Source organism: Microtus oregoni, unplaced genomic scaffold (genome assembly GCF_018167655.1).
Source record: "Microtus oregoni isolate MIOR12 unplaced genomic scaffold, Mior012 000036F_ref0000092, whole genome shotgun sequence".
Classification (NCBI taxonomy): Eukaryota; Metazoa; Chordata; class Mammalia; order Rodentia; family Cricetidae; genus Microtus; species Microtus oregoni.
The window spans coordinates 22129073-22143682 of NW_024543095.1; the positions used below are offsets into that span (position 1 = coordinate 22129073).

At 37.8% G+C, this 14610-nt stretch overlaps 1 protein-coding gene across 1 annotated transcript in view; it reads right to left on the bottom strand.

The window, feature by feature from the left end:
• Positions 1 to 13359, bottom strand: part of LOC121432940 (UDP-glucuronosyltransferase 3A2-like) — a 34062-nt gene extending 20703 nt beyond the window's left edge. Inside the window, exons 1-2 of the mRNA XM_041631133.1 lie at positions 13137 to 13359; positions 7565 to 7663 (exon numbers count right to left, since the gene is read on the bottom strand). Coding sequence (XP_041487067.1) covers positions 7565 to 7663; positions 13137 to 13230 — 193 coding nt within the window. The 5' untranslated portion in view covers positions 13231 to 13359. The remainder of the gene's footprint in view (positions 1 to 7564; positions 7664 to 13136) is intronic.
• Between the last annotated feature and the right edge of the window lie 1251 nt (positions 13360 to 14610).

Here is a 14610-nt window from a genome sequence, read left to right on the forward strand (position 1 = left end):
GCTAGGAGCCTAGCCTGACCTGACAGCCAAGCTGCAAAAACGTAGCCTCAGGGAACTGCAGCTTCAAGCCAGAGGAGTGTCCATGAAAATGTAAATGAGCAAGTTAAGCCTGTCAGCTAGGCAGACTTACAACGTGGATTAGAAAGATAGCTTACAAACTTTTAATAAAACATCCAGTGGTAAAAACATTATTTAAAATATCCTATGGGAGACCTCGAGCCACCAAGTGAAAAATTTTTAGAGGAGACAGTAATCCAAATTCCAGGAGACAGATTACAGAAACTGCTAGAAAGGTACTCTCCTAAATGGAGTATATAGAAACAACAAGTATACTATATTAATTATGGTCAGCCCTGGTAAGCATGTATATTACCTACAGAACTTACTCCTACAGCAGTTTTATGGAAAAATGATCTGCTTTTATGGTTGCATCTTCCCATTTTTCCAGTTAGGATATTAAACCCTTATTTTGTTTTTTGGTTTTTTTTTTAATTTATTTATTTATTAAGGATTTCTGCCTCCTCCCCGCCACCGCCTCCCATTTCCCTCCCCCTCCCCTGATCAAGTCCCCCTCCCTCATCAGCTTGAAGAGCAATCAGGGTTCCCTGACCTGTGGGAAGTCCAAGGACCACCCACCTCCATCCAGGTTTAGTAAGGTGAGCATCCAAACTTCCTAGGCTCCCCCTAAACCCTTATTTTGAAGCAGTAACTTTCTTAGCACAGAACAGGATGGGATCTAGGAGTTATGTTGGCAGAGAGCTGGCTATGATCAATGTTCCTTATGCTAAACAACTAATTGATTGGTTATTTCAAAACAGTGATTCTTGGGCAATTGTGTTTGCTCAGTTTGAAGGCCATATTAATAATCTTTTCCCAGCTGCAATTTGCATAACTACAACCCTTTATTTTCCCTAGAGTTGTAGCAAAAGATCCTTTACAGGATGCTATGTTAATTTTTACAGATGGTTCTTCCAATGAGAGAGCTACATATATTGTTAATGGAGAAGGACATATAGTACAAACAGAATCAGCCTCAGCTCAAATACTTGAGCTGTGAACTATTGCTATAATGTTTCAACATTTTTCAAATTAGGCATTTAATCTATATACTGACAGCCGATATGTATTTAATGCTTTTCAAGACCTAGAAACCGTCCAATATATTGGGACTCGCAATAAGCACGTTAAGTGGAATGTTTTGGTCTAGGTGTGAGCGTGACTTGTTTTATTCTAGCAACAGAATGTTTAACTGTGGATGTAGCCCGCAACCTTCAATTGGTATGTTCGTTTTCTTGTATCATGTTAATGCTGCTTTTTGTCTTACACCTACCTTTTAGGGCCAGGGGTATTTAAAACAATTGAAAATTAAACACGGGTGAATATCAGTACTCATTGGACTTCCCTTCCGATATTATCCTATATATTTCTCTGTTTTATTATTTTCTTTCACCTATTCATATTCTTTATAAATATTTTCTAAATCCCCATGGCCCTACCCTGGGAAGAGCTATTTTTGTAGAAGCTGGTCCCTGACAACTACTTGCTTTAGGGATATTCTAGCAAATTTCCATTCCTGACCTTGAAATATTTGTAGACACTAGAAAGGGGCAATGGATGGCTCAGAAGGGGAATCCTGATGTTAGTGGTGAGAGCTGAACACATGAAAAATTAGAGTGCAGAAAAACAGTGAGAATAACAAGGTTTAAGTGATAAAGGGGACAGAAGTTTAGCAGAATGGCAAAGGAGATCCTAATCGAAACTACAGATTATACAGAAACCGTGTGGAAATCTACTACTCTGAAAGCTAACTTTAAAAGAAGAAAAGAAAATCTAGGAGGGCCAGTGAGTTGGTTGAGCAGGTTAAGGTACTCACTACCAAGCCTGATTCCTAGGTCTCAGACTGCAAAGAGAGAATCAGCTCCTGCTGTTTGTCCTATGCAAAGAGAGAATCAGTTCCTGCCATTTGTCCTATGCAAAGAGAGAATCAGCTCCTGCCATTTGTCCTATGTTCAGCACCTGTCTACACTGGAGCTTGCATACATGCATACACAGAATAAGTAAACAAAGTAAATGACAAAACACATGTAAAAAATTTTTAGATTGTTTAAAAAGTGATGCCATGCGTATTTAGATAATGCTGATCTCAGAAGCCAGGAATGATGAAGCAAAAAGTTGCAAGCCAGGGTAAGATAGCTTCCTATGAGTTGTTGGTCAGGAAGCCCCAGAAGTACTCACAATAAGATAGACTGTTGCCATTGTTTTAATTGCTTAACTAGATCACAAGACTGTACTGGTAAAGTCACCACAAAGTTTGGTTGTAATGCAGAGCAAAATCAAGCTGGAACTGAATTGGAACTTTCTTTCCTTCTGGATAGCTTTTATATTGTCAGAAGGTACTACACAGACCACTAGTGGAAAAATTCATCAGTAGTTTTCTCTAGCGATGGACCTTCCCTGTCACAATACCAACATACAGAGAAAATGGACCCAGTGGTGTGATAGTGGCACAAATGCTATAGAGGTATTCACCAACTTATAGCTGAATTTACAGTTTGATGCACAGAGAAAGCAATAAAGGGACCTAGCTCTATAAACATCATCAAAATCCCATGGCTGTGGAGATCACAACCCTACAGAGGAAACCACTGCTTCTGTTGCCCTAGATGTACAAGTTTACAAACCACCGTCTTGATATTTATATTTATAGCCTGAAGAAAGAGAGACAAGTTTTCTTTTAGATGGTCTAAAGCTGCACAGGACAGAAAATACATATTAGATACAAAACACTTTTAGTGTCCCTATGTCTTGCAGACTGTCAATGAAGCTGCATACAAAGATGTGTGATAATCCGTACCCAAACTAAAGAATTAAGAAACACCTGTGTTTGTATAAGCAGGGAACTCTGAGTCCCAGAAATCCTGACATTTATGACTGCTGATCACAGAATGTTTGATAAAAACGTTTATATACTCAAAAGTATAGCTTACAGTACATAATTTCCTAGTTTTCTTAGATTCCTCAGCAGTTTAGGTTTATAACTCCTTTAAAATCCTTTACAAGACTAGCTCTCCAGATCGACAATGAAATGACCAATTCTTTACAGCTGCAAGTTACAGCCCACCAATTAAGGAGTTGCCTGAGGGAAAAAAAAAACTTCTCTTTCCTTGCTCTGTTTAAGATTTATTGCATGTGCATTTTGGGAATAACCTGCTTTCATCATTTACTTAAGAAATCGAATGTGACAATCCAATGTAAATCCTATGTTGTCTGAAAATTTTTTCTTGTGTATATAAACTGTGGTGAACAATGAAAGATGGAACATCATGAGAATATAAAGAAAGAAATGATCAGAATAGCTGTGTCTTTTTTCCTAACACCACCCTCAGATAAAAAAGACTCCATTTCATTCTCTAGATTTCCCCATGTCTGATGTTATGTCCCCTTTTACATCTCTGAATTTGTTAATTTAGATGTTCTCTCTCTGCCTTTGTATTAGTTTGGATAAAGGTTTGCTTATCTTCTTGATTTTCTCAAAGAACCAGCTCTTTGTTTCACTGATTCTTTGTATTGTTTTTTGTTTCTATCTTATTGATTTTAGCCCTCAATTTCATTATTTCCTGTCTACTCCTCCTGGGTGAGCCTGCTTCTCTTTGTTCTAGAGCTTTCCAGCATGCTGTCAAGTCACTGGTGTGAGATTTCTCCACTTTCCTTATGTAGGTACTTAGTGCTATGAACTTTCCTCTTAGCGCTGCTTTCATAGTGTCCCATAGGTATGGATACATTGGGCCTTCATTTCCATTAAATTCTAGGAAGGCTTTAATTTCTTTCTTTATTTCTTCCTTGACCCAGAGGTGTTTCAATAGTTCACTGTTCAATTTACATGAGTTTTTTGGCTTTCTGTTATTAGTGTTGTTATTAAATTATAACTTTAAACAATGGTGATCCAATAAGATACATGAGGTTACTCCAATTTTTTTTTTTTGTATCTGTTGAGGTTTGCTTTGTTACCAAGTATGTGGTCAATTTTAGAGAAGGTTACATGAGGTGCTGAGAAGAAGGTATGTGTTTTTGTGGAATGTTCTGTAGATGTCTGTTAAGTCCATTTGATTCATAGCATCTGTTAGTTCTCTTATTTCTCAGTTAAGTTTTTGTCTGGTTGACCTCTCCATTAGGAAGAGTGAAGTATTGAAGTCTCCTACTATTAGTGTGTGGGGTTTGATGTGTGATTTAAGCTTTAGTAATGCTTCTTTTACATATGTAGGTGCTCTTGTATTTGGGGCATGGATTTCCAGGATCGAGACTTAATTTTGATGGATTTTTCTTATAATGAGTATAAAGTATCCTTCTTCATCTCCTCTGATTGATTTTAGTTTGAAGTCTATTTTGTTAGATTTTAGGATAGCTATACCTGCTTGTTTCTTAGGTCCATTTAAATTGGAAAATCTTTTCCCAGTCCTTTACTCTGAGGTAATGTCTGTCATTGAGATTAAGATGTGTTTCAAAAATGAAAAGCCCAGGATAGCCAAAACAACCCTGTACAATAAAGAACTTCCAGAATCATCACCTCCCTGAAAAGTGACCAAAGTGGAGGAATAGATAAATCTGCTTATGTTTTAAATGAGTAAAAACAAAACTAGAAACACTATCTGGAGAAAAATCTGATTCACTCATTGTTCATTAGGAAGTTTTGAGAATTCACATCATGGGGGAAGCATTTAAATCTGGTCAAGTATTCTCCCTGAGTGAGAGGACTGAATTCAGATTTTAGGAAGGATAAGAAAACTGCCTAGAATTTGCAGAACAGAACAGCAAAGACAGAGTTGATGTGGGGGGTCCTTCTGTCTATGTGTTGCTTTTATTGGTTAATGAATAAAAAAACTACCATGGCCTGTTGATAGGGCACAACTTAGGTAGGCAGGATAAACTAAACTGAATGCTGGGAGAAAGAAGGGCTGAGTCAGAGAGTATCGGTTTGTGCTACATTGTGGACTTTTCCTTTGAACCCTATGTTCAGCCTGGAAGCTGGTTTTTCTGGACTGTGATATACTGAACTACCAGCTGCCAATGTAGAGAGAGTAATTTTCACACAGAAATGTGTGTATGTGTATCTGAGGATCACTGATATTATTGAATTGATTCCGCCAAAACAAAGACGGCATTTAATTTGAGATACATGCCTAGTGAAAAATGGGCTCGACAGGTAATGATATGTTACTCAGTTGTTACAGTACCAGGCTAGTGTATATAAAATCCTACATTTGATCCCAAGTACCACACAGAAAAATGTGTGGCACACATTTATTATCCTAGAACTCAGAAGGTAGAGGAAGGAGGAACAGAAAATCAAGGTTATTATTTAATATAAAGCAATTTTATAACCATCCTAGGATACATGAGAATGTTTCTGTAGATGATAGACAGACAGACAGACAGGTAGATAGGTAGGTAGGTAGACTTACAGTTAGTGTTGAAATGTGGCCAAAGAATGAAACCCTGTGAAAAAAGCCTTGGGGAACTGTGAGAGAGGCAGAGTACCTTCATCTTAAGTGCATTTTGTTCCTTGGATTGTTGTTGGACATGATCTCATGCCTCCTGTGATAAACATTTAAATTCAATTTATAGGACATGGTTATTCACACTGGATGTCAGAGCAATCTAGAACACAATAAGCTGAAGTGTGTCCTGATCAGGATACGGCCTTCTGAGTTCCTTTTGTGCTTTCCCAGATATAATCTATAGTATATACTTAAACTGCTGTATCATTAGAAAATTCTGGGGAAAGACTGCTCTGTTAATATTTAGTATGTGCTTACTGTCATTTATTTACATGGTTTTTCTGATCCTGTTTTTCTGAACACACACACACACACAAAAAAAAAAACCTTCCTTGGATCATTGCTTTCATTGTTACATTTTTGTGTAAAAAAAAGTACACAGAAACTGCAGTAAAGTTCCACACAACCTGGGCCCATCTCAGAAAACCTTAGAAAAAGAAAAATAAAGAAAAGGACACAAGACAGAGAGCAAATAGGAGGACAAGGATGGCAGGGGTGAGAGGAGAGGGGGGAATAGAGGACAAATGAAATCTGAAGACAGCAACGCTTGAATCTACAAAGAAAAGATATCCGTTCCACCGCTATGGGGGAATTTTACAGAACTTTTGTGCTTAGTTTGCTAAAGGATTAGAGTCTGAAGCTTTGAGCAGTAGATCAAAGGTTGTGGGACTAAGAAAACAGGGTGAGCATGAATTGCAGTTAGGAAACCAGACTATTAGGGACAATTAAATGTATAAAAATATATCCAAACAGAGAGTTGGAGTTTTCTGGGCTTCTGTGCCCTAGTCTATCAGCAGAGACTGCTGGTCTTTAGTTTGGTTATGATTCTCTGGATGCACTAAACTAACTGAGAACTTCTGATAGCACTATGCAGAACTTCGGCAGAGATCTCTCAATCAAGAATCTGAGATCTTCTCAATCACACATCCTAAAATTTGAGCATAAATGTAAAGGTCACTGGAAAATAGCTCTTAAATTATAAGTCTCATTTAAAAATAGAAATGGATTTGAGTGGCATTGAGTGCAGCGAACCTTGGATAATTAAAGTGCCAAAATTCTATATGGCAGAATATGTCTGTTCAACACTACTCTTAGACACACTTGACACAAGAATTTATTCACATAATCAACAATTATGTGTAGCGTTGACTGGGAGTGACACTCACGTGATGGGTTATTTAATCTATTTTTATTGCCATAACAAAATAGCTGATATTAATTAACTTGTATTTTTAATATTTTACTAAGTTGGCTCTGCCGTTAAAAGTGTGTATTGCACTTGCCAAGGGCCTATGTTCCATAGCTCACAACTGCCTGTTAACTCCAGGTCAAAGTAATCCAACCAATTCTTTTGGCATCATTGGCCACCTATACTTATATGCAGAAATATGCGCAATCACACACAAGTATACACAAAGAAAAATAAACCTAAGAAACTCTTTAACTTATATTTCAAAGATTGACCATCCAAGATTACGTGAGCTGTGTGAATAGCTTTTGATGGTTGTCTTTTCACCGCATCTTAATACAGGAGGTGGTGTGTATAATACATGGTGGATACAAGAGCCACATGATGGAAGAGAAAAAGAGGCCAGAGAAGGTAGAGTTCACTCTTTTATAAACACCTACCTCACTCTACTGAGAAATAATCCACACCTGGAAGGACAATACAATTACTTTCCAAGTCTATTCCATTATAGACCTACTTCTTAGAGCTAAATAATGTTCAAAACCATTAGTTCTAGAACATTAAGATTTGGGGGACATGCTGCAATCATTGTCAACCTATACCAAGAAGTAACATACAAAAATATGTATTTTCTAATGAGATCTACAAGAAAACATTTTCTAATGAGATCTACAAAACCTTTACACACACACACACACACACACACACACACACACACACCCCACGATTTATCTCTAAATAAGGCCATATACAGAACTTTTATCAAAACAATTATTTATTATTTAAACTTATTTAGTGTAATAATTGATTTGAAAAGTACCTGGGATGTATATAACTTTATTAAGCAGCTTGGTCACATTATGGCCATTGTCTTGAAGGATTTGTGACAAACGGTTCATTAATAAATAATGGCTTCCACCTAGAAATAAAACATAAGTTCATTTTTGAGGAGACTAATAAAAAGGTTTCTGATTACAATAAACAGCTGACATAAAGAAATCCAAAAGTAAATGTGAAGACATAGAGAACCTCACAATGCATAGAGAGAAACCAGTTTTTTCCTGCCCTCGATTACATTGTAGGTAATATTCAGGACACGAACCCATAGCTCTGGTCAATAGAAATCCTCCACCAAAGATATGAAGACTATGCCTGAACAGATGGTTCAGTAATTGAGAGCATTTGCTGCTCTCCCAGAGCACTCTGGTTCAGTTCCCCACACTCACATGATGGCTCACAATAATCTCAAACTCCAGTTCCAGGAAATCTAACATATGAATTTATGCACATGGCATATTTATATGCTATCTATGCAATGAAAATGCTCATAAGAATAAAAATAAATAAACCTTTACAAATCTGAGGGTTCCCATGCTTGATATAATGAGCTACTCTGTTTGACTTTAGATACTCTTCATCCTATGGTACATTTATATTTTCCACTGTATCTTCCCATTCCTACAGTCATTTGGTTCAAAACAATTTTCATAATGATGGGAAAAAATCACAATATAATGACTGATACCTTTTCAGTCAAAGAAATTTTCATGGAGACAGAAGAGTATGGAGCTCTCAGTTAAGAAATATCTCTTCTTAGACCCGAGTTCATACCCTTTGAAATAAAGCCATTAAGGATCACCATGAGGCCTCAATAAATGAGATGGTCATGAGGAGCACCAGACACACAAGAAGGTGGGGCAAAGTAAATTCTCCAACACTCCTGGGATCCTCAGGAAATAGACAAGTATCATCACAATAATGGCTTCTTCATAGCCACAATTTCTTTAGAATATTAGTTTCGAGTTCAAAGCTAAAGCAGAGAGAGATACATTAAGAAAAGAAATGGAAGCTGTATAACAAAGGCTGGGAAGGCAGAATGACTGAGAGAGCTAAAAGCACCATCATTAAATTAGTGCAGAGCAGGGTAAGTCAGGGAAATAGAATGTATCTATTGAGTGAGTCACTATTCTCATTCACGTGTGTGTTGTCTGGAATAACAGCACACATAAAAGCCCACCACACCTCGGACTGCTGCTCCTGTTCTTATAGACTGAGAAGGGCAACACCAGTGAGACAGCCATTCGAATGAACGCTCATGAGAAAGAGGTCATCCAGGAGAAAGTCTGAGAATTTCAAACTGGATAAGTAAGTCAGTGAGGCCAGAAACAAGTGATATATCAAGAGTTGGGAGTCTTTACCTTCATAACATAAAAGAACCATGAAGAAAGGAGATACATGAAGCAACTTCTTTCCCCTGAGGCTCAGGGATCATTTCAGAGGAGGAGGTAAGATGATTAAGAGCCAAAGAAAGCTAAACTCATAAAATCTCACCAGCAGGATATGTTAATGTGAGCGGAACAAGGACAACAACATAGACAAGCTAAAGTCAATGTGGGAAAAACCAGGAGCCTTCAATCCTGCATACACGCACATGGAGAGAGAGAGAGACAGAGAGAGAGAGAACAAACTAAAACAACTACAATAAAAACAGAGGCAACTAAGAGTGTCAAGAGTGGGAAAAATAGGCTTCCCTAGGGAAGACTACAATAATTCATTATCCAATAAAAACAATGGTCATCCCTCAAAACATACATACAAGTAACACTATACAGACTGAGCAGGTCATATTTAGTAGTGCATGTGTGTGTAAATATACATCTATGCATGTTACAACAATGAATGAACAATGAGGCCAAGTCTTTCAAAGAGATTATGCAAATGTATATGGGAGGGTTTGGAGGGTGGAAAGGTAAGGGGAACATATCATAATTCTAATCTCAAATAATAAAAGAAGGTCAGAGCCAGTAGGCAATAGGCCCACCTGCCAGTGCACAAACTCTGCCTAAGCCACCAAGCAAGGAAGGTCTGACCACACCCCATCTCCACAGTCACTGAGCAACATCCTTCATGAGCTGAACCATGGCACCAACTCCACCACGAGGAGCCGTCATCTGAGCCGAGGATCCAGGGGTGCCTGGAGGATTGATCACCAGAGACACAACCCAACTACACCAATTGGAAGAAAGGATGGGAAGACAACAAGGTAAGAACACACTCAACAACACAAAGTAAAACATAGCACCACCAAAAACCAGTGGTTCTACAGCAGCAAGACTTGAACACCCCCACACAAATGAAGCAGAAGAAGACGACATAAAAAAATGACTTTAGGATCTTGAGTCCCTTAAAGAGGAAATGAAAAACTCCCTCAAAGAAGTAAAGGAAAAAACAAAACAATTGAAATAAATTAATAAATCCCTTAAAGAAAACCAAAAAAAAAAAACAATCAAAGAGATGAAAGCAATGATTCAAGACTTGGAAATTGCAATAGAGATAATAAAGAAAAAACAAACCAAGAGAATTCTGGAAATGGAAATTATGGGTAAATGATCAGGAACCACAATGCAAACATAAATATCAGAATGCAATAGATGGCAGAAAGAATCTCAGGCATTGAAGATATGATAGAGGAAATCAACTCATCAGTCAAAGAAAATGTTAAATCTAACAAAAGCTTAGCACAAAATATCTAGGAGCTATGGGACACAAATTCAGCCCTATAAAAATTTGGGATAACTTGAACCCAAAGAAATCAGATACACCCACAAAAACACAGACAATAGATGATCTCACAGCAGCAAACCCCAAAGAAGGGGAACACACACAATAACATCACCTACATGAAAAACAAAATGACAGGAACTAGCAATTACTGGTCATTAATATCCCTTAATATAAATGGACCTACCTCACCTATAAAAAGACACAGGCTAACAGATTGGATACAAAATTAGAATCCATCCTTTTACTGCATACTAGAAACATACCTCAACCTCAAAGACAGACATCACCTCAGAGTAAAAGGTTGAAGAAAAAATTTCCAATTAAATGGAACTAAGAAACAAGTTGGTGTAGCTATACTAATATCTAATGAAATAGACTTCAAACTAACATCAATCAAAAGAGACAAAGAAGCATATTTCATATTTATCACAGGAAAAATCCATCAAGAAGAAATCTCAATTTTTAACATCTATGCCCCAAATACAAGGCCACTTTTACATGAAAACAAACAAACAAAAAAATTGTTAAATTTTAAATCACACATTAATAGTGGGAGACTGCAACACCCCATTTTTACCATTGGACAGGTCTTCTAGACAGAAACTTAACAAAGAATTAAAGGAAGTAACAGATGTTATGACTCAAATAGACTTAACAGACATCTATAGAACGTTCAGGATAAACATAAAAAAATATACCTTTCTCTCAGAACCTCATGGAGCCTTCTCAAAACGTGACCACATACTTGGTCACATATCTGTTTATCAACAGATAAAAAAATTGGAATAACCCATGTATCGTATCAGATCACCATGATTTAAATTCATGGTTTAGAATTCAACACCAATACTAATTTCAGAAAGTCAACGAACACATGGAAATTGAACAATGCTTACATAAATCACCAATGGGTCAAGGAAGAAATAAAGAAATTAAAGACTACATAAGATATATTGAAAATGACCATACTATATCCCAAACTTATGGAACACAATGAAAGCAGTGTTAAGAGGAAAGTTCATAGCACTAAATGCCTACATAAAGAAGCTGAAAACATCCCGCACTAGCAAGTTAACGGAATAACTGAAAGTTCTAGAACATAAAGAAGCAAACTCACCCAGGAGGACTAGACAACAGGAAATAATCAAATTAAGAGGTGAAATCAACAAAACCTCTCTACTATCAGGTTCAGTGTGGTTGGTTTTATGTTGAGGTCTTTGATCCATTTGCACTTGTATTTTGTGCATGTGATAGATATGGATCTATTTATATTCTTCTACATGTTGATATCCAGTTATGCCAGCACCATTTTTGAATATGCCTCACATTCAATACCCAGCACCCAATGGAGGCTCATAGCCACCTAGAACTCCAGTTCTACTAGCCCTGAAGCCTTCTTAGAACCCCTACCACAACTGGGCATATGGGTACCAAACAGACATACATGTAGGTAAAATATTCATACAATAAAAATAAATATTTTTTTTAAATTATCATCTTACTGAGATAGTTAGGAGAAGTGAACAGGATTGATACAGCAAATTTACTTTTCATTGATAAATCCATAAGGCTAATAGTTTTGCAATAAAATGCTAGATCGTAGGCCAAGGATGAAATGCTCGTGGAATATCATCCCTTTATGAATAGGACAGCTAGATATACAAATGTAAACAAAAGTTTTAGTGACAGAATACCTTAATTTATTATAAGCTCCTTAGTAATGTGGCAGAGTAAGCTGTGTCAGCACTTTGTAACGGCAGGATCATACTCCCTTCAGAATGAATAAAACATCTTACAATTACCACAAAAACTCTCAGTAAGCCATCCAGTTTCACTTGCTTTTAATTAGCTGTTTAAAATCATTAATTTTAAATATGAAAGATGTGATAACATGTGAGTTATCCTGAAAACTTGGCATTGGGGAATAGCTATGATGAGGGGATTGTTAGCACAGTTTGCAAATTAATTGCCCATGTTGATTGTGGATGTCAAAATTTACTTTGCTAAAATCTTGACTCTTTACTGGCACTCATGGGTGTTCAGTTGAGAATTAAAACAGGATAACACATTCATCGACTCTGCTTTTCTATTATGTCTGGGTTCTTTTCTGCCCTAATCCTGGGTAACATGTATTTAAATATGAATGCAAACAAATTGATCATTTGAAAAAAAATGTTTTCACAATGTCTATGAATGGGAAGCTACTTGTTGGTACTAATATGTATTTCCCCTAAATGACCCTGACTTTTATCAGAGATTCTTGTCCTGAGTCCTACAGCACTGTCATGAGCCCCATACCAAACAATGGGGGCAGAACACTTTTAGTGGTAAGAGTAACATAACAGTTTGTAGAATAAGACGCTGGCTTGGTGTCATGCAGACTTCAGTGACTATGTGCTTAAAGAGAAGAAGAGGCTCTTTTTAAACCAAAAATCTTTATAGATGGCAGCCTCTCCCAGAAAAATCTAGAAATACTCACTGCTCCCCTTTTTTAAGGAATAGACTGGAAATTTGACTCATATGCCTCCCATCTACTCACAATCTTAGGTCCCAGTAAAGAAGCCATTCTTGTCTACTTTGCAATACAACGCTCAGTCTCCTGGAGCTGTGTCCACATCAGATGCCATTTCCATCTACTATTTATGCCCATCCTTTGGTGGAGTCCCTTATAAGCACCACTTTGCGCACTCCATACCTTCTCCCCCAGGTTAGGTCCAAGCCTAGCTAGAAAATCTTGTGCACAGATGGTCCTCTACATGCTGTTTTATGAGGCACGTTATCCCATGTGTCCTGAGCTACAAGACTCTGCATTCCCAGAAGGCACTTACCCAGTGTAGCTATAGTCAGGATTTTCCCAGCCTCCAAAAGAAGAACCTCAGTGAGACATAAGCTCACTAGAAGCCAGCTCCAATGCTTAGCCATCTGTAGATCTCGTGGATCTCAGGCATAGGAATCACACCTTAAGAACTGAAGCCCACTAGAGGACCCCGTGAGCCTCAGTCACAAAGCACTGGCTATGGCCTTGAAATGACACAAGAAGGAGATCTCTTTGTGACCTTCCAAGTGCCCTCCCGCTCTTTACCTTCTCTGATGATCACGTTCCATTGGACATTCTGTTTCACCCTCCTGAATCAGAGTCCATAGAGGAATGGGTGGATGGTTACTATTTAACTTGTCCTTTAGCTACAATATACTCTTAACTGCCCCAACACAAAGCTACAATATCCTTTTTACTGCCCCATCACAACTCTCAAAGTGTGATTGAAGGGATCTTGAGAAATCCTACCAATGACAGCATCTTGAAGTGGCATGTACCGTGAACATTTTACAAACCCATTCACTAATTTACAGGACTCTGCCTCCTCTGTCATTCCTCTACTTGGATCCTATTGCCATATCTGTTACTCATTAAGCCAGGTTCCAGTTCTAAAATCTCCAATAGTGTCAATCATAAGCCAATTTTCCAAGAAAACATCTAAGAATACTGTAACTCTCACTAGTTACAAATTCATGAAAATGTGCTTGTAGTATAAGGTCAGGACTTTACCTGGAAAGCAAAGCAATTAAGATTGAACCCATGGTTCTGAATGTGCATCATAAAGTAGAATGGAAGGATTACACCATCCTCCCACGTGCAAGCACAAGCCAGCTTCCAGTTCTGCCACTTGTAAATACACCCAAGAGGAAGGAGCACATTTCCCCACATGGTCATCTCCACATTCTAGTTGAAAACTTAACAGCTTTAGTAAAATTTCCCAGTGCATCCTCAAAGCAGAAGAGAATCTGCTTCAGGACTTTCAAAGCATGTAGAGGAATACTGCCTGGAGTTCTGCTTTGCAGCACTGTGTCTTGTGTCTACGTCTTTACCTATGTCTGAATGTACACATTACCTTCTCATATACTCATGCTGGTTTCACAATCACACAGATGAAAACACAAAAAAGGAGAAACAATGTGAGAAAGGGGGCTGCACTGTTCTTCACAGCAAATCTTCAGCTGATCAATTGTTCTCTAACTTCTCAAATGTATTAGTTTGAGGTTAATTTCATTGTCAGCTTGGATTAAGGGATACTCAGAGAGCTGGGAAGGCTTTATTTCTGGCCATGTATGAGATTGCTTCCTGGTGGAAGCAGCTTTTGAATCAGTAAAAATTGTAAGGAAAGTCCACCTTCACACAAAGTCTGAGCACTGTCACAGCTGCTGAGGAATATATATCCTACTCTGGAGCTGAAACACCATCTTCTCCTGGCTTCAAACATCAGATCTCAGGTCTGGAGAGATGGGTAGATGACTCAGTGCAGA